Source organism: Helicoverpa armigera, chromosome 13 (genome assembly GCF_030705265.1).
Source record: "Helicoverpa armigera isolate CAAS_96S chromosome 13, ASM3070526v1, whole genome shotgun sequence".
Taxonomy (NCBI): domain Eukaryota; kingdom Metazoa; phylum Arthropoda; class Insecta; order Lepidoptera; family Noctuidae; genus Helicoverpa; species Helicoverpa armigera.
Genome location: NC_087132.1, coordinates 4,497,523 through 4,518,179, shown reverse-complemented (window position 1 = coordinate 4,518,179; position 20,657 = coordinate 4,497,523). Strand labels below are relative to the sequence as shown.

General features: G+C 35.3%; 1 protein-coding gene across 7 annotated transcripts in view; it reads right to left on the bottom strand.

Annotated features, from left to right (window-relative positions):
* Window positions 1–6,115: 6,115 nt before the first annotated feature.
* Window positions 6,116–20,657, bottom strand: part of LOC110371637 (pyrokinin-1 receptor) — an 87,914-nt gene continuing 73,372 nt past the window's right edge. For all 7 annotated transcript variants that reach the window (XM_064037566.1, XM_064037571.1, XM_064037568.1 and 4 more), the window contains exon 6: window positions 6,116–8,254. In XM_064037566.1, coding sequence (XP_063893636.1) covers window positions 8,033–8,254 — 222 coding nt within the window. In that variant the 3' untranslated portion in view covers window positions 6,116–8,032. The remainder of the gene's footprint in view (window positions 8,255–20,657) is intronic.

Here is a 20,657-nt window from a genome sequence, read left to right as displayed (position 1 = left end):
ACAATATCTATTCATCAGACTCAATAACAAATCTTGGATTTCAGGTGTTTTTTTCCTGTTGCATCTTTTATTTATTCGTACTTACTTTGCGTATTCAGATGAGATATCGCATTTAGATTTTTTAAATTCATAAAGTTATACCTTCATCGTCCTTGCTTTGTATTTTGGTAATAATGTTTTTCATGTTGTATCTCATGAATGCAGGCGAGATATACTGGTGTGGGTAAATGTAGCAATTGCAGTTATAGTTACAACTCCATGTTAAAGACCGTCAAGTCCGTGAAAACTATGTAACCATAGATCTTATTAAGTCAATACAACAGCACATAAACTAAAGAGGCGCTCTAGAGATTTTGAAATTACTCCGTGGCAGCTACTATTCATCCTTCTCCGTGTGAGAGGAGGCCGCAGCCCAGCTGTGGACTACAAAAAAATGCTGCAACAGTAACAGTAAAAGGCAATATTAATTTATGCCTGTCTTGGTAAACTAAGTTCGCACTTTCATACAGTTGACTTTATACCTAGGTATATCTAAAACTATGAAATGTGTGTTCTCACGTAGTGGTCATAATATTTTGGTATTTTATTAGACACTTTATAACATTTGTAGCCAAACGTGTCACACAGCCATGCATCACGTGAAATAAGTCATAAAATGAAATTATTTTCTTAAGAACCTTTTCATGACCCCAACTATAAAAATGTCTTCATAATGTCTGGTATTAGACAACTTATATTCTGGACAGTTATTTTCCTAGCTACAAAACCATTTATCACTAAGCACAATCTTTAGGCACAGAGATGAACATAGAAACCTCAACACGTTACATGGGACGTTGAACTTTAAAAAATAACAAATCATCAAACTTTTACACTTCTAAACAGCTCAAAGTTGCATTTATTTACAACAACAGTCAATTACTCAAGTAAATAAACAACAAGTTTGAAATCGACACGTAAGTCACTCAAATTGAAAAACCAATTAATTACGTTTTTGATTGAAGGACATCCAATTTATTTACGAAATCAGTCAAGTTCATTATCACATCACAAACAAATGAATAACATTGACACTCAGAAATGTTCATTCAGTTTATTATAAATCCCAAAAACGATTATTTTTTGTGACTTAAGTATTTGTAATTTTAAAAGAACTGTACTTACATCTTATTTTAAATATAGTTAGGTATTCCGGCTTAAAAAACTGAATTTATACCTAAATTATCTATTTTTAAATTAAACTAGCTTTTGCCCGCGGCTTCGCTCCCGTCAACTGACTTCTCTACTTTACCCTATTTTTTTTTTATAAGAACCTTCTCCTGACAATAACAAACACAACAAAAAAAGAATTAGCCAAATTGGTTCAGGCGTTGTTGAGTTATGCGCTTACCAACACATTTTGCGATTCATTTTTATATTATAGATTATTACTAGGTCCTGTTTTATATGTATCCCTAAAGAAAACATAATTATCTATTAAACATACAGACAGGTCTAACTTAAAAAACAAACATTCTATTAAAATGAAACTGTTTACAAATTATACAGAGAAAATAATATCTATAAAGATAATCGGACTTAGGTACCGAGTGTTTGTTGAAACTTATCCGTGACCAGTCCTGCGATTCTATAAAATTCGATCAACAACTCGCATTTCACTTCGATTCGTAATGTCATTTCATACTTTAGGGGAGGTAGGGGAGGGATGGGCACTTTTTCACATTTATTGCATAAAAAATTCAGATTTTACAGATAATCAACTTTTATTGTCATTTCTTATGTTTGGCTAGATAAAATCAAAGAGCTATCCTAAAAATTACAATCAGTTTCAACATTACGAGATATTTAAACGGTTTCAATAAAACCGTCGACACGTCAAAATTTTGTTTAGTCTGACATGCTTTAGTTGGTACTTACGTAGTGTTTAAAGTTACTTTTTGCTTTTTATAGGGTTTATCGTTTATAACATTTTGTCATAATAATTGCGTACTTTTTTGGGTCGGGGGTTTTTTTAAATTTATAATTTTATTTTATTTCATGGTTTTTTAAAGGAGCTCCTTAATTTTTCCTTCTTTTTATGATGGGTTCGCTATATGCGATCCCAGCCAAAGGAAGCTGTTTAACAATCCTCATGACAAACTGGCTCTGGGAGAATTGCACAGATTGAGAAACAATAAAGATGGACCTTTGTTGATCCAGGGTTATATATCATTCTAGGGTTTCATCCGCCACATCCCATTTCCAGCATTAGGTTCTCGTCAATTAGAAACATGAAGAAAACTAGTCAAGACAAATTAAACGAGCCCAAACTCGATGGGTTTACTAAAAGGCAGTTCAGGGTTACGTCTCCTATCTTCGTGTCCTAACAGCAGACCAGCTCAGTGGTTCCAGAAGACATTAGTATTTCAAATTTTAGATCCCACATATGCTTGCAAGTAAACTGAGCGTGTAACATTCCTATCACACCTAACAAACGAGCTGATGACCTTGAAGACCTGAACCGATTTCCACCAAACATAGCTAAGAACACTCCCGAATGACATTCCTTTTAAACAAAAACCGCATTACAATCGGATCATCCGTTTGGGAGCTACGATGCCACATACACACACACACACACAGACACGTCAAACTTATAACACCCCGTAGTTTTGCGTCGGGGTTAAAAAGAATGGTTTGCGACGGGAAATTCTTAAAGATTTAATATAACGAGCAATACAAGAGGTATCAAAAGGTTAAAAATAAAATTAACAGCTGATAAATATGGAGTCCCTAGATCAAGTTGGCAACGGTACCTGAAACAAGATTCTATAAAGGATTTTAGCGCAGATTTATAACCTCACAAATTTTCACTGAAGAAGAAGAACAAAATTTACAAATTGTACATTACATGGTATGTCCAAGCCTCCCTACCATAGGGAGCATTGGACACTTTGACTTAGTTTATAAAAAAAATCGGTAAAAAACTTAACTAAAACGGTTTTATCTCATGTGCACTGAAAACTAGAAAATAAAAATAGTTACTTACCTGTCAACCTACGGTGGTCCCGGTCATATTAGACTAAAATAAAACGTGGGGCCCATAAACTATTGCTGTAGTACCTCTTCTAGAGGTATAATAGGTGTGGATTGCATCGACTTACTATAATCGTAACTGGAGATTTTGACAATCAATCATTAATAATAGAAAATACACATACCTTTCATTAGTTTTCTTTATAACGATCCGAAACCGCAACAAAATATTTAAGTACTTTTACGAGTGTTTGTTCTTGACAACTCACAGAAATGACAGAAAGTCTATGGATGAACACCGTTACCAGTCGGTAACGTAAACTACCCAATAAAAAAAAACTATGATCAAATCAGAATAAAAGGACCCCCCTTTTATTCTGATTTCATCATGTCTCCCAACTGCCCATCTCTCCCCTACCTCCCCTATAGATAGACAGATTTTGGCAGATCTGTCAAAATCTCGACTTTAATTTAGTTCAACTTGTCAACACGCTCGATAGTGAAGCGCTAGTGTAGTTTGACAATGTCAATCACGAAACTTTAAGGTAGAATTCCGTGGGTCGCGATTGTCGCAGCCGCGCGCGACAAAAGTCAACCTATGAAAATGTATGGCACCGCTGCCGAGGGCCGCGACAGTCGCGCGCGGACGACGAATTTCGTGAGCCGCTCGCGGCCGTACGCTTCTCAACATGGTCTAGCGCTTAATAACATCTATAGAATTTTAGTAAAACCAGAATTAAATTGTTGACAATGCCGCGAGCAGCTTACGAAATTCGTCGGCCGCGCGCGACTGTCACGGGCCTCGGCAACGGTGCCATACATTTTCATAGGTTGACTATTGTCGCGTCCACGGAATTCCACCTTTAGATCGAAGTCGAAGTGAGAGTGATGTCGAAGTGAGTTGTGATATTTTATAGAATCGACATGCAGACAGACTAAACACCAATAAAAATAGAAATTCACCTTCTCTGCTAGACCAGTTTCAGATTCATTTCAGTAGAATTTCGTTCATGTAACTTAGAATTCAACGAAATGTTATCAAAGATCACTTTTTAATCCGTGATATCTAATTGTTTCCAGCAATTTATTAGAGTAGGTAACTACTTAGCGACAGAAATGTTTTACATTTGTTTGGCTTGTACCAACAACAGTAGCAATGTTATTTTTCCAAAAAATTGGTACCTAATGTTCATTATTCCTGAATTAATTGGCGTCGAATAGGTTTTCAGTACATTGTCATTCCACATAGGTCGTTTCGTGCAAACTAAATGACGTCACTACACTCATGCGTAAAATGTACCTAATTTGCATTGTTTTTCAATAGAATTTCGGAAAATTTCATTTCCATTTTGCTTTACCTAATGAATAATTTATTCGATAGAGAACACTTTTCCATAATGTAATATGATCTTAAGTTATAATGGGAACAGGCCAGAATCAATATGTTAGTGTGAAATTGGTGATAAAAAACCCAAATCATTCTTCACGACCCTTGAATGAGGGTTTGAACCCTCAATGCACCCACTAGACCAACCGCAGCTGTTGTTATACAAAACACCCCTATACACTTCATCCCTACTTTCCTGGAAGGGCTAAGCAGAGTGAATATTTACTTATTTAATCCGCATTCAGGCATTTATATTCAACAATGTGGCATCTAGAACGATCAAACAGGTGCTAAATAAATAAAACAAGCTCCAGTCTGCTATTTAGAATTGTCTAATAAGAAAGTCCAAGAATACTTGTATATCAGATCTAGAATTAGGCGTGTAGTATAAACGGACAACTGTATATCCAATTTAAAGATAAACAACTGTGTAGGCACTTGTAACTTATTTGTTGATACATACAATATACGTGCAAGCCCCCCTCGCGCATTCACTTAATAAATGCGCCGCCAAGACGATATAGCGGACATCAAGTCACTAAAATATGTAGATAGTAAACAACAATTTCACTAGAATTCACTACTTGCGTATAGTTGTTATCTTTCTCGTCACGGTCTGCTAAAAGAATGCAGTACATTTGGATGCGAAACAATTTGTAGATAAGAGACATATATGCACTTAAGTATTTTCTATAGCTCGTAGTTAAATGTCGTAGATTGTTCTTTACATGGCTCGTTGTTTGGATGTTTACGTACATACTTTCGTATAACAGTTACTTACGTGCTTAGATATAAGCTGTGCCGTCCGCGCTCAAGTTATTATAGCGCCCAAGATTGGAGGATTAGGTCGCGATTGAAATATACTTATTGTGCTCGTAGATATTTTTCTCGGACATTGGTACTTACCTCCGTATCCATGAGTTGCACAAAGAAGGTACACATTTAGAGATATGAAATTACTCATGAGTATGGACATAACATTTGGGATGTAGGTAAACGCAGGACAAAGAATGTTTGCTATACCTTAGATATTTAATTAATGAACCTCTTGTAATTTTCCACAATGTTATATTATATGTAGTTTTGCGTCGTTAATAACTATGTAGAAGTTATGATGGCTCTTCAGAACGTTTTCACAGTTAATCAAGGAGCTGTCGGTTTTACAAGCAGGTGACATATAGCGCCTCGTTAAACATTATATTAAAGCTAAGATTGACGTCTGTCTGTACGAGCTCAGTTGAGATGAAATGCTAATGGTGCTCATAAAACTGAAAACATATTAGATGCAATGAATGTGATGAAGAAAAAATCCATTTAAAATACTGCCACTTTTCTTAAAGGATGCAATGTTTTTCTGCCATCTCCACTGATTTGAATAAACCATGTTTATTTAGTAGCACAATAACTCCATCGATTTGGTTTTATGTTTGACTGGTTACGTAGAAAGATATTTATTTAAAATTAAGAATAAGTAAATATATTAATGACTAGCCGTTTTCCCGCGGTTTCACCCGCGTCCCGTGGGAGCTACTGCCCACACCGGGATAAAATATAGCCTATGTTACTCGCAGATAATATAGCTTTCTAATGGTGAAAGAATATTTAAAATCAGTCCAGTAGTTTTGAGTTTATCCATTACAACCAAACAAACAAACAAAGTTTTCCTCTTTATAATATTAGTATAGACTAGAGATAGGAAATAAAATACAAATGTCATGTTGGGGCAAATTCCTTTTAATTCATTGACATTACAATAATCAAAATAGATCACTCGTTATGATATTTTACAACAACAATTTATTTACCTACCTTTAACAATGATATTAATTACTATAACACATTAATGTGACATGCGTACGATGAAACACCTGAAATGGAACTACGAAAAATTAACATAACTGAACAAAAACATAGAAGAATATAACAAATAAATCATATTACTTTATGAAATTCTTTCGAAGGGGTAATGCAGTCTTTGGAATATAATTTATATAAATATCTAAAGAAGAAAGAAAAATCTTTTATGAAGTTTACCCCGTAATTGCATTACAGATGTATCACAATTTCATTCGATAAAAAATCACATTTGACCAAACATAATGGAATAACATCGTAGCATAATTTACAATCAGTTTTACACTCTTTTCACTACCTTTAATATCTAACGAAATACACAGCCAAAGCCTTTTATTTTTTTATTTTATAACTATCGCCACATACTAGTACAAAATCCAATAAAAAATAAATGTATAAAAAGGCAACTCATCGTACACAAAGTCGCTTTTCAAAATATTGTCAAAAATAAAAACATCACTTCGCTTTTCACACTATTTTAGTCTCTACCTAAACGCTTTTCTTTTTATTGACATAAGTATACCTTATTTGCAGTCTGTTTTTTTATACATTTACGGCAAATTATTTTAATGTATACCTACTGTTGTTCCACCCGATTGACAATGTTTAATGCATTTTTATCTCTTAAGGAAGTAGAGACATAAGATATACAATTATATTTACACAGAATTAAAAAAAAATGTTTTCAATATACTCTCCGTCGATTACAGTCTCATCAAGTATGGACACTAGTGTCTCATTAATTATATGCCGGTCAGCTCACACTCGCCGAACTAAATCAGAGACATACATAGGTATGTATATCGTGATACAGCTGTCACGAACATGAATAAAGTTGCTCTGAACGTCCTTGATAGCTCCGTGATGTATATCTCGACCCTTACAGGTTTGGGCGGGAAACAACGGTACATTTAACATTCGGAATTCTCACTTTCCTTAGCTCAACACAAACAAAATTTATTGGAGTACTTTCTCAACTAAACACCAATTTCAATCAACTGCTCACTTCACACTCATCGTTTTTTTTATTAGGTATATTGTGCTTAGCACATACTTTTTACAACCACCGTAACTTAAAACTATCAGTAGAGTATTATAGTCTAAAGTTACTTATTTATACACCTATCTATGCAGACATTTAATTTATAGTCCATACATAACTTTGTTCGAAAAATTAAATAAAAACGCTTTGTATATATCACTGACAGTTTTGATCGATACTTTACATATACGTGAGTATTAACAATGATTTTACGTGAAAACAATGTCCAACCTTTGGATATTGACTGTAGATTTATGCGGCTAACTATTATTTAAGGTAAAGTGTCACCCTAACGTAATTAATAGATTCTTGGATGAATAATGGGCAGTGCGTGCCAAAGATTACAGCTTTATGACACAGTGGGCAAGTCTCAGGGATTTTGTAAATCTATAGGTAGGTATTAACCCATAACCACGGCACATATCCAAGAGTAAGCTGTAATGGCTACTCCATCCATTACATAAATTCTCAAGGACACATATTTTCGTTATTTTCCCATCATCTTTCCACCTAACACAGATTAGCACTTAACATCAAAATGGACGTTCGAGTGCACGTTAACCTTGAAATATTAACAAAGCCGTTACTAACAATGGACAACAATGGATTATATACAATTTTAAAATCGCTTAAAAACGTCTATAAAATAGATCACACTGTTAGGCCGTACTACCGTCACTGTAGTTCTGCTCGGGAGAGCGTGGCGTGGTCACTGTCGCTTACACGGACGTGTCTCAGGTGAGTCCGCCGATGTTACAGTTCACGTGGTACATGTAGGTGGCCAGCTCCTCGCCGGTGAGCTCGTCGTCAACCTCGCGAAGACTGGAGTTGGAGATGCTGCGAGGGGAGTCGACGGAGTCGGAGGGGTCGTGGATGCGTAGCCGCCACGCTCGGCCCCAGTGCCCGTTCCCGCTAGGGGACTCGTTAACGGTTGGTAGATCGCGCCCGTTGTAGCACTGCGCACACAAACGTTACTATGTTAAAATACTACGAAATATCAGCACTCTGGAAAAAACTAACGTTGCATGTTACATTTATGTTCCTGCATTTTTTTAACAATGGACTTTACGAATGATAGTTCGGTATCTAAAGATCTCCTAATTGAGACATTTCCACACTAATGGTCTTACCACAAAAACTTTTAAACGTCAGTTTATGCCTTGTCTAAAAAAATGACAAATTATGACGTTGACATATGGTTCATTTTGCAGCCAAAATTTTATTAGACAAGTGTAAAACAGGGTTTAAAGTTTTGGGCCTTACTACAACCATATGTCAACGTCATAATTTGACATTTTTTTAGACAAGGCATAAACTGACGTTTAAAAGTTTTTGTGGTAAGACGGTATGGGCCTTACTACAAAAACTTTAAACCCTGTTTTACACTTGTCTAATAAAATTTTGGCTGCAAAATGAACCATATGTCAACGTCATAATTTGACATTTTTTTAGACAAGGCATAAACTGACGTTTAAAAGTTTTTGTGGTAAGACGGATACCGTCTTACCACAAAAACTTTAATAGTGTAAATAAATCACAGTGTAAATAAATAGTTGTAAATATGGGTAGTATAGTTATAGTATAGTATAGTAGTAGTAGTATAGTAGTTATAGTATAGTAGTAGTAGTATAGTATAGTTTTTGTGGTAAGACGGATACCGTCTTACCACAAAAACTTTTAAACGTCAGTTTATGCCTTGTCTAAAAAAATGACAAATTATGACGTTGACATATGGTTCATTTTGCAGCCAAAATTTTATTAGACAAGTGTAAGACAGGGTTTAAAGTTTTTGTAGTAAGGCCCAAGATGTTTAAGTAATCAGGCGCCAAAATCGCTATTATCATTACATTTTTACATTTTTATCTAGGTCGTTTATTTTTAGATGACGAAATCATGCAAATTACTCAATTTAATTTACTAATCATAAAAATAAAACTGATACACAAGGATAGTAAAAACCGGCCAAGTGCGAGTCGGATTCGCTCACGAAGGCTTCCGTATTATTATCTAACTAGCTGTTGCCCGCAACTTCGTCTGCGTGGGCAATATAGAATAGTCAAAATACTACTTATCCCGTAGGTGCATTCTTTCACATGACAGTATAATTAGGATTAGCACTTAGCAGTCGCATAGATTCATTGATCAAGGTTGTGTTGTGGATGTGACCATTTATCTAAACAAAAGAAGTAAAGTTTGTGACGTTGTGAATATCTCTGGATCTAGTCAGCCAATTTGGAAAATTATTACGTATGGTGCGTAAGTAATTTTCACAGGAATCAGTTATAATCTATGTCTATATGCTTTGAGTCTGACAAAGCTGTCATTTGTACATTTTCTGCAGCTGCTGCGACTAATCAGAAGCCAGAAAGTCTGTCAGTCTTACCGTGGATATCGGCTTGTGTAGTTGACTGGATTGAAGATAGGTAGATAGGTAGTCGCTCCAAGCAAAATATTGGTACTCAAACAGATTCGGTGACTGGAAGCCAACACCAACATAGTTGGGGAATAGCTGGATGGATGATAAAATGAGTCATCATCATCAGCAGGCGCATAGGGTAGGATAGTTTCACTACTGGGGAGAAACACTTGTACCTATGACGGGGATTTTCTGTGCACTTAGTCACTATGGTAAGGCTGACCCCACATTAGGCGTGCGCGATCCTCGGGCGTGTGAGTAGCGCGGGCGTCGCGAGCACGCTGCATGAACGTCGCGTTTTGCTGCCCTGCGGCATGTGTGAAGAGTGCAAGCGACGCGCTCGCGGCGAGCACGCGGCGCTCGAGTTGCGTTCTTACCCCTTCGCCCGCTATCCCCGCCGCCCGCTAAACGCCTTAGCAGTTAAACGTCAAGGAGAGCGGCGAGTGCGCGCCGCGAGCGCGCTGTAGGTAAATGCCGCAGGGCAGCAAGACGCGACGTTTATGCAGCGTGCTCGCGACACCCGCGCTACTCACACGCCCGAGGATCGCGCACGCCTAATGTGGGGGAGGCCTAAGCCGGGACTCCACCGAAATGTTTGCATTAGTTCACGAATAGGCAAAATGTACGTATCTGTGAGAGTCCACTTCATGTGTTCGTACTTGAAACCTGCAGTTTTGCCAAGATTTTCAAAATGTACGCTTGCAATTTGTCATTTCTTGGTGGAGCCAGCAAATCGAAAGAAACATAAGTGTTGTATACTGTGCATCACTACCGCACACCGGGAAAATTTCGCTCTTGCGGAGTACGTTTATATACCATATTTTGTGTCACACAGGACGACAGTAAGTACCTATCCACCGAAACACTTTCAAAGATCTGATGAACGAACAAATCAGACCTGACTTGGTCACCTGGGGCCAATCAGAGCTCTATGAAGCGATCATATGCTTTGGCTCCTACTGTTATTGTGGTTTCTGAAAATTTATTCACCTCATTCAACGATGAATGTAATTCTGATGGTACTATTAAGAACACTTGCTTAGCGCAGAAGCTGACGTTGGCAGGTCGACTCTTTTGACTTCTCGAATAGGATACCATTGGTTTTTGTGCAATGCACACCTGCAATGCATGCTGGATTAGGATATACAGGTGGATAGGATTTGCAACAGAAAACAATTCTGTCTTTGTGATTGAATGACATCAAACGTAGTTTTATATAAAAGGTGTTTTTTTAGACTTGGCTCGGGTCTTACTGAGACTGTTCGTAATCGTGAACAGTGTATTTGCGATCAGAAGTTGAAAGTAAGCATGTCTCTGGTATGCGACGTGCAATTTGTACGTTTTCAGACGCATAAAGCATTTTACGTGTGTATGGTATTAAATCGAGAAAGCTCCCATTTCTTATCTGCACTTTGTATCTGGGCTTGTTCTTAAAGCTACAGAATCCTACATTACCTACCTACCTCACGCTTAGCAGCGCTTGCGAGAGACAGATCCTCCTTTCTTCTAGGATTAAGTTTACATATTTTGCATCAGAAAAAATAATGAAGGTCTACTTAATACTACTCACTCAAAGTAATTTGTTATAAGGCCACCACATTAGTGGAAGATAAGCTAAACTATGTTTATGAAAAAATCCTGATATAAACTCCATCTGTAACTTTAAATGATAATTAATTGTTATACTAAAGTCATCATTTTTGACATAATGTTCAAAAAATAATTTAGATGGCACCGTTTTAAATTTGGCTGAGAACTATTATTTTCCTTTCATCAAGGTAATAATTATAATTGGATTTTGATGTGGCACGGCAAACTGACAAACACTATTGAAATGTCTATCGAAAAATTACACTACGTGTTAAAATATGGTGAATTACAGAAAATACACAACTCCATCTGTTGAAATAATAATCCTCTATAAAGAATATATGGTAATTTATTGTCATTTACCACCTCGCTCCTTTGACAAATTTTATGTATTTTATTTAACACAGATTACCACAGATGGAGCTACTTTAACCTTGGCTAAACACAATTTTCATATTTTTTTTTTCTTCCGAAGTTACTTATGAAGGTGTGATTTTCTGTGTTAAGGTTAATAATAGGCCGATCAACTAATATAAGTACAACATTCAAATGTACAGTTTTGACAAACAGATCGCGTGTCGTAATATTTTACATCTTGAATTCACAAAATTAATCATATCTTTTGATAGAGTGAATCGATTTCGATGAAACAAAATCTAAGTAATACCCCAAGTTACGTAGAATTTTTGTATATAAGCATTGTCTGCATTGAATTCGTAGATTTTACGTGAATCCCGAACAAACAAACAGATAAACAGACAAACAGACAAAAATGATGGAAATGGGTTCTGTTAGTTATCCTTTAACATGCTGGCTATTTTTTTTGCCAATTTCTTCAATGTACAAAAATTACTTTTCTACAGATTTATTATTTGTATATAGATACCAGACAATAAATCATACTTAATTGTTTTATCGGAAAATATTTAATGCATTCTAGTTTTCTTGTAACAGCAGCAAATATCATTACCTAACTAAACTATCCTTGTTCATCCTGATGACAGACGAACGAACAAACGGACTGCGAAATAATAAGGCGCCGTTTTTCCCTTTGGCTACGGATCCCAGAAATGGAAGGATTTTTCTCAATATTTTGTTCTATTGTGATTTAATCAAGCGGAATTGGTTTTTGTTGAGCACAATACGCTATCAGGAAATACAGAAATATGTCATTGTTCAGCCCCATGCACGTCACCTCATATGAAAGTTAAGCTTCATTATAGACAGATTTAAAATACAGTTCCTTCAAAAGACAGACCGGCGAACTCAAAGCACTTGTTTAATATATTTTAATTATTAAAAAGTGTTGAAAAATTTAACTATGATTTTATTAATCACAGTTTAAATGATGGAAATGTCTTTGGATGAAAATTATAATAAAACACTAGCTTCTGCCAGCGACTTCGTCCGCGTTAGAGTCGGACTTTGTGCAAAGAGAGGAAGAAATAATAAACACCAGCCCCTCCAATTATCTAAATCTATGCGTACTTACTGCTACTTTAAGCATTAAGTAATAAAATGTTAACTATTTGTAATTTGAACAATTATTTAAACACAAAAATAACTAATAGGTACCAACCTATTTTATAAAATAACAACAAAAGAAAGTTAAAAATAAATTATTTAAAACCTATAAAAGTCGCGCAATAAGGTTGAACACTCTGAACGTCTATTCACATCAATTGCACCAACAGCCAAATATTGTATGAAGCTCGCGCAGCCACCGCGCCGCGAGTCGCGTCGAGCGCGGCGACTGTTGCACAAAAATGATCCTTGTAGCGTTATTCAGTAGTACGCGCGATGGCTTATTACCGTTTTTCATGTATAACTTTGGTGTTTCTTTACCGATTTAAATCATTCTTTTTTTAATGAATAGGTAATACTGTTAACTATTTTTAATAAGTGTGAGTGAGAGTGTTATAAACGAAATAGTAGATAAATATAATCAGAAAGCTCCGAACTGCTAAGCTACCGAGAGTTTTACGTGTTATTGTGAGTCAACTATAAAAGATAGACATATGCTGCCATTGGATATTTTTTACATAATTTTATGAAGAACATTTCCGCCCTAGATGGTTTCTGTGTAGCTGTAACCATTAGGGCTGCACACGCGACGGAAGCTTAAAAAATGGAGTAACTTCTCCCGTTTTCCCAACATTTACCTTCACTGCTCTGCTCCTATTGATCGTAGCGTGATGAAAAGTATCCTATAACCTGCCCAGGAGTATGAAGAATCATTGTACCAAGTTTTGTTGAAATCCGTCTAGTAGTTTTTGTTTCCATAACGAACATACAGACAGACAGACAGACAGACAGACAAAAATTTTACTGATTGCATTTTTGGCATCAGTATCGATCACTAATCACCCCCTAATAGTTATTTTGGAAATATATTCAATGTACAGAATTGACCTCTCTACAGATTTATTATAAGTATAGGTAGATGAAAGCCTCGCTTTAGTAGTGAAGAATTCTCATTTTATGTTTACATAAATTCAAATTACAAAGTAACTTCTGTACTAAAACTTAAAAAAATAAAAAAAAACTTTTATTCCTCCAAGAAACAGGGTACAATATTTTTTTTCCACAACAAAAATCGCTTAGTACAACTATGTAGTACATGACTTAGTGAGTGGAAAAGAGCACCTGCAGCCTGTACTAATTGAATAACTGTATTACAGGAGACAGGGTCTTTCGTCTTTAGTGTGTCAGGTAGTTAGCAATCATTTTGACAATTATGACAGAGCCTAATGTGTAAACCAGTGGGAAATAGTTGCGGATACATTTTAAATAGTATAAAAGTAAAAAAATAAAGATTTAATAAAATTGTAAGCATGAGTCTAAGTGTGTGTGGGTGGGTATTATATAAACTTCAACCGTCTTACCACAAAAACTTTTAAACGTCAGTTTATGCCTTGTCTAAAAAAATTTCAAATTATGACTTTGACATATGGTTCATTTTGCAGCCAAAATTTTATTAGACAAGTGTAAAACAGGGTTTAAAGTTTTTGTAGTAAGGCCCCAAGACTTTATAAGTAATTTTAGAATCTTAGCTTAAATTTCAGTTTTAAATCACCCACTTTGTGGTTATTTGTTGTAGACATACAGAAGCAGTAACGATGTGAAAGCGAATTTTAATTAACAGAGTCCAAACGTGAACTATTTCTGCTCAGAAATACAAAATTAACGATGTTTTATTTGTGAATTAAAAAGTCAACTCAAAATCGATTTCATAGATCATACTCACAAAAACCTTTTTTAAGTTACCTTCAAAAATACCTTTAATATTCAATCTTGCAATATCTCCTTTATAAATCTGAATCCTATTTCTTCACTACAAAGAAGAAGAATGAAGGTAATAAAAATACTTTGACACGCTTTTCAACGAAAGATTTAAAGCGCCAATTCAGTTGATCCGTTTAGATTAAATGCTTTCCTTGATAATAAATTCCTTTACGGATATAAACACTGAAGCTAGGCTTTAAATCGAGGGCAGACTTGGGTGTTCTAAGTAGCCGATAAGGTTTTGTTGAACAACTTCAAAGTAACGATAAACTGCAAAACTAATTCTGCACTAACAGTCAGCTTAACTCCCGGTACAAGGAAATCGATTTACAGTGTACTACGCAACAGTTTTCTTGAGTTTCTATAAGGATTACTTTGCACCAAGTATTACATTATAGAGGTATTTTCTGTGAACAAGTTTAAGCCATTTTTTTATAGATCTTATATTATCTCCAAGTCCAAAAGATTTGTTATATTCCCATAAACATCACGGCAGCCATTATGTTCACAAAACTGACATCACTATAAGGCCAGAACACATTTGCACTTAATTGAATGTCATTGCTCGCATTTCACATGGTATTTTCATGATTATTAAGAGACAACCCCTGCACGTTTTGGCATATAAAATGGCCTTGCTTTAGAGACCTTTTTCGGAGAACCCATTAACAGGTTGTTACATTAAGAATGACATAAACAGGATGTTTATGATAGTGACCCTGGAATGGCGTGACACATAATGTTAGCCTCAGGGAAAAGGTACAGACATTATTAGGTCTAAATGAGACTTATGATGAGATCAAATGATCGACTCAAGCAGTCGACGTCAATCAGCACCGGCCAAAAAATATAATCGAATTGACATCATTCTCTGTGCAGCATTGATGTTATTTGCATCATGTATCATGTAGATATCAAAATTTAAAAATTCACCCGTTGTATCAACGAGCACATTCTTGCTGTTGTTTTTCTTAAAACCGTGCGAGCCGCTAATGTTTTAAGTTCACGACCATTTATGAATTATGCGTACGAAAACGAAAATCTAAGCAGTGTTGGGAAAATTTTGATGAAAAACGGCTTGCCATAAGCAATCCAGGGCTAAGCTATATTTCGGAGGTTACCGCAATAAATTCAAGAGCATTATTATCACGTTAGCCCAAGGAATGTTTAAGATGCCGGCGTAAAATATTAAAAGAGGTTATATTTAGAAAATTGCTCTCGAAGATTCCTCAATAAAATCGGTATTAAATGTAATAAAATGGACATTATAGCCGGTCAAGGGCGGATCGGCCCTAATACGAGTTTTTTTAGATACATACCAATAAACTTAACCTTGTTTTTACTCTTGGTCGTGACTGAGTTTATATCTGATAACATATAAAAATACGAACAAAACTATACGATTCAATCGATTTTAGTAGATATAGGTAAATTGAGGATTTCATTGAATGTCAACTGTAATAAACAAACAATACAATTTTTCTTATTTAAATTATTAATTATGGCAATAACAATTATTAATTTAAACATTTTGTAATGTTCTACATATACCTAGTGTATTATATCATTGCAATTTTATGATTTTTTTTTCGTATTCGCGTCTATTTCAACTCTATTCACAAAACTATGAAATTAATCCAACGATTTAAACAACTGTCATGGTAACACTACTAGGATTATATAACTTCCGAGCTAACCAATTAATTGATGTGCACATAAATTATTTTCTTGTGGGAGACGCTTTCATCGAATTCGACAAGTTTTAGGTTATTTTATACGTTTTAAATTTTTGATGTGTTCCTCTTCCCCGTAATTGAGATAAAGATTTTATTTGTTAAAAAACATATACTAATATGTGACATTTTAATAATTTTTGATTTTGGCACTTTCTAAATAACTTCAAAGCCGATTCAATAGAATTTTAACTGTCACAGTATCGCTAACCAAATTGCATAATCTGTTTAGGCATTTAAAATCACTGTGTAGTTATTATTTAAATCGTATGTAGGTGATATTGGCAATCGTTATCAACTTCCTTGCAATAAATTCTAATTAGTATCGCTAAATTCCGTTTTATTAGCGAAATCAATACGAAAAAGATATTGGTGTTTAAAAAACTATGACATAAGATATAAACAAACACACGACAGGTCAACTTACACGTGCCACTGTTCGTTTTAATCAATTTATATGTATAATAATATGATAAAGAATAACACTTGAAATATTGATATATAAATATAAATAACTCTTATGACATTAACGACATAATTTTATTTTGAAGTATCATTTTATTCTGCGACGAGATTCTAACATTCTAGTGCACATTTGACGAAGAGAAAATATATTAAATAAAAATACAGACAGAATTGATCTAGTATTGACCGTCAGTAAATCAAACGACTATCAAGGAACATAATTTAACTAAACGATTCCTTTCTAGACAAATGGTGCATTAATTAGCAATTACTATTAAGGTAAACGTACCAATAGTCGTCGGATTTCGGAAATCGCTGACTTTGAAGCGCTACTGTGCGTTAAATATTCAATAGAAAATGAAAATTTTTGCATGACGTGATAGAGTATTTATTCGTTATTCTAATTAACTAATGTTTTATTAATCATTTTGATGGATTTATGTACTTATTATTGGCAAACGTAAAAAAAGGGCGATTTGTACCAATAGTCGTCTGATTTGTACGGATACTCGTCAAATATTCCCAGTACTCGTCAAATTTTAATGCTAATCTAAACTCTCTGCCCTTGAACATAAAGTTCAAGTTATGTACACTTTTTTGTGCTTGAATTTGTTTAGCACACTTGTGCCTTTGAAACATAATCTGTTAGAAGAGCAGGTATTCAATAAAACAGATATATAGTTGCATTTTAATTTATATCCCTATTTATCAAACGCTTGGAATTACAAAATCAGTCTATAATATATATGTTATATTTCTTAATTATAATAACCATGCAGTCATGTGCATATGTAGCACGAGTAAAATTATTACGGCTTGTGTTTAAACACCACCCAAAAAAGTACCTGTTTTACTACCAAAAAAATTCTAAACAGTTACCAAAATGGATAAATGGTCACCAAATAACGTTTCCAAAAATATTATTAAATAAAACCATTTTTTCGTATTATTGACTACTAAAAAAATATATGGACGCCTTTAAAATACACTTTAGACCAAATATTATATATTGTCACTACTTAGATGTTACCAATTATGTAATACCATGATCCTAATTTGGTCATTTTTGTTAGACTAAAAAAGCTAACGATCGCTAGAATATTTCCCAAATACCAATTAATATACTGGGGTGCCCAAACGTATGTCGCTTATTTATTGTTATATGAATTTGTGTGTAACTCAGTACGTTTAAAATGTAAGCACGCAACATGCAGCAAGCATGGCTTCTGTCACGGCTCCGGCGCTGCGGAGCTCCGGCGGTCCCATGCGAGCTTATCGTAGCAGACGGTTTTCACGCTCACTACCGCAGCTTCGGCTTGCTGGCCGGCTCCGCCAGCCAGCCTCAGTCGCGGCGGCGAGCATTAAAACTACCTACGCCTCAGCTCGCAGGCCGCCTCGCCCCTCCGCGCCTACGCGGCTTTGAATTGCACTCTAGGGGTAGGGCAGACAAGACTACGTGGAGTCGGTTTTGCAGCAATTCGTTTTCGTCACTAACTTTGATTTTTGGTAGTAATATTAATCTTTTAGTTGGATAGAATTTGGTGACCATTAATCCATTTTGGGAACCAAAAATAATATTTGTGCGAGATTTGCGATTTTTCTGATGTTATTTTATTTTTTTTGGATCATAATATTATATACTTTAGTGCCCTTTTAATAAAGTCAATTAATTTTTTTTGGAGTTGTTTATTTTATTTGGTGCCTCAGCTTAGAGTCTTAAAAATATTTTTGGTGACCGCCTAAATTATACCCAATTATTACTATTAAAATATTTAAATTTTAAAATGAAATAATTAGTTTTCACAAAAAAATAAAAGCCACATTGATCATATAGCTTTCCGCGAAATAATTACTAACATTCATAAATATGTAGGTAAGGATGTCATTCATCAGAACTTTGTACTACTTAGCGCATGCTAAGTAAGATTTGCAAAGATCAAACTTTGCAATCAAAATTTGCAAGTTCAAACTGTCTGAACAGTTATATGTTTTAAATGTATAAAACAAAATTATGATTAGAGGATAGGTCTCCCGCCTCTGGCTTGCCTTTATTGGCCGTCCAGAGTGGAGTCGCTAGAGCGGGGTTAGCAGCCCTGCTCGGAGGGAGGGTGCCTCGTGTGACGCGCCTCATAGGCTCGAGAGACGATTGAGCCGTTGATGCTGGACCCGCAGGGAGCGCGTGATCTGCGTTTAAAGTCCGCCGCGGTATCCTCACCCTTCAGCCGCTCATGTCCTCTTGTTGATAATCAGTGACTGATTCCCGGGGGGCCAGTAAGTGAGCTGGCGAGCCTCCACCTGCCATTTTAACATGTATTTTATACATTGTCATCGGCAGGTGCCATAGTTCCTATAGTTTCCTATATCCTAATCCACTAACATCCCAACGCAATAGCCCAAGTAGTTTTCCTCCATAGTTAACAATAGTTTAGCACAGAACCAGGGATTGTCCTTGGGTTCATTTCTATAGTATATTTATACAGGGATAATTGTCGGTTTTGTGTCACCATTTCATTAAAGTTGTTTCAAAAGGGCCTTTTTAAATTTTCTTGCTGCATCTGATGTTGTGGCCCCTTGATTTACAGCTTCTATGACTTTTAAAAGGCCCTCTTGCTTGTAGTTTCTTTCAGTCATGATTTGCAATTAAAATTACGAGCATGCAATCACTAGGTACATACAATTTTAAATAAAAAAATCTTACTTAAGATTACTCTTTACCCATCAATATCGAATACGACAAGCAAAGAAGAGAAGTGACAGCGATGGAAGCTTTGTCATCTTAGTTTTAAAACTGATTTTAACATTTTTTGCGTCAAAACTAGTTGAATGACATAATTTTTATACAGGCGCTATTAAGGCACGTTAGGGAGACGCGGTACAATACGCGTGACGACATGCAGTTATTTCGAACAAAAAGCATAGTGTAAGAACAGTCAATTTTTGCTTACCACAAATTGTAATCCAAGCCTACAAAGGCTAGTGGTAGACCTACTTGTACCCAAAGCGGTAGATATGTATCACGTTTCCTTAATCGAATGGCGGAGGACTACAGTGGCCAATATATAACTAAAAAAAACACTCGCAGAAAGTGCATAAGTACTTATAGAAAACAGGGAATTTAACCATTAAGAAACATATTAATAGAATTGAATAGCATAACTGTGAACGTGCATCTAGAACCAGCAGAGTAAAATTTACCCCTAAGAAAAAGCTTAAAAGAAACGCAGTTTTATCAACAAATGTAGTCTAAACCTTAAATATGTTTGTTCTAGAGAGTTAACAATTGTAAAAGTCCCGTTATTAGCTATTTATTCGCATTTTGTACTGTAAAACACAAAATATCCTCATTATGACGAGATTAGGTGCAACTTTTGAGCATGTCCCAGTAGTCGTCATAATAATTCTAAAATTGACGGGTTTTGGGTCAAATTGGAGTTTTAAAGTACCAATAGATGTCACATTAAAAAAATATATCTTCTATGTTAAAAGTATTCCAAATTGCATATTACATCGTCAGCAAATAAACTTAACTATCTAATTAAACAAAAAAACATACCACAGACCCCACTGGAGTTATGTAAATCAAAACACAAAACCACGTGCTGAGTTTCATTTTTGACAGCTGAACTTCACGAAAATACGATTTTGTTAGGGCACACACGTTTCGACTAACATATCTCCGATGCCATGACTGTTAAAACCCTGTATTGTCATTTCAATTGTGCAATATATTATCAACAATATGTTGACATATAAGCCGGCCCATTTTAAGTTCTGAAGAAATAATAAATAAAAGTTTTTAGATTAATTGACGACTATTGGGGCATGACGACTTCACCCGCGTTTACCTTATTGCAGGTTAGAGATTCTTAT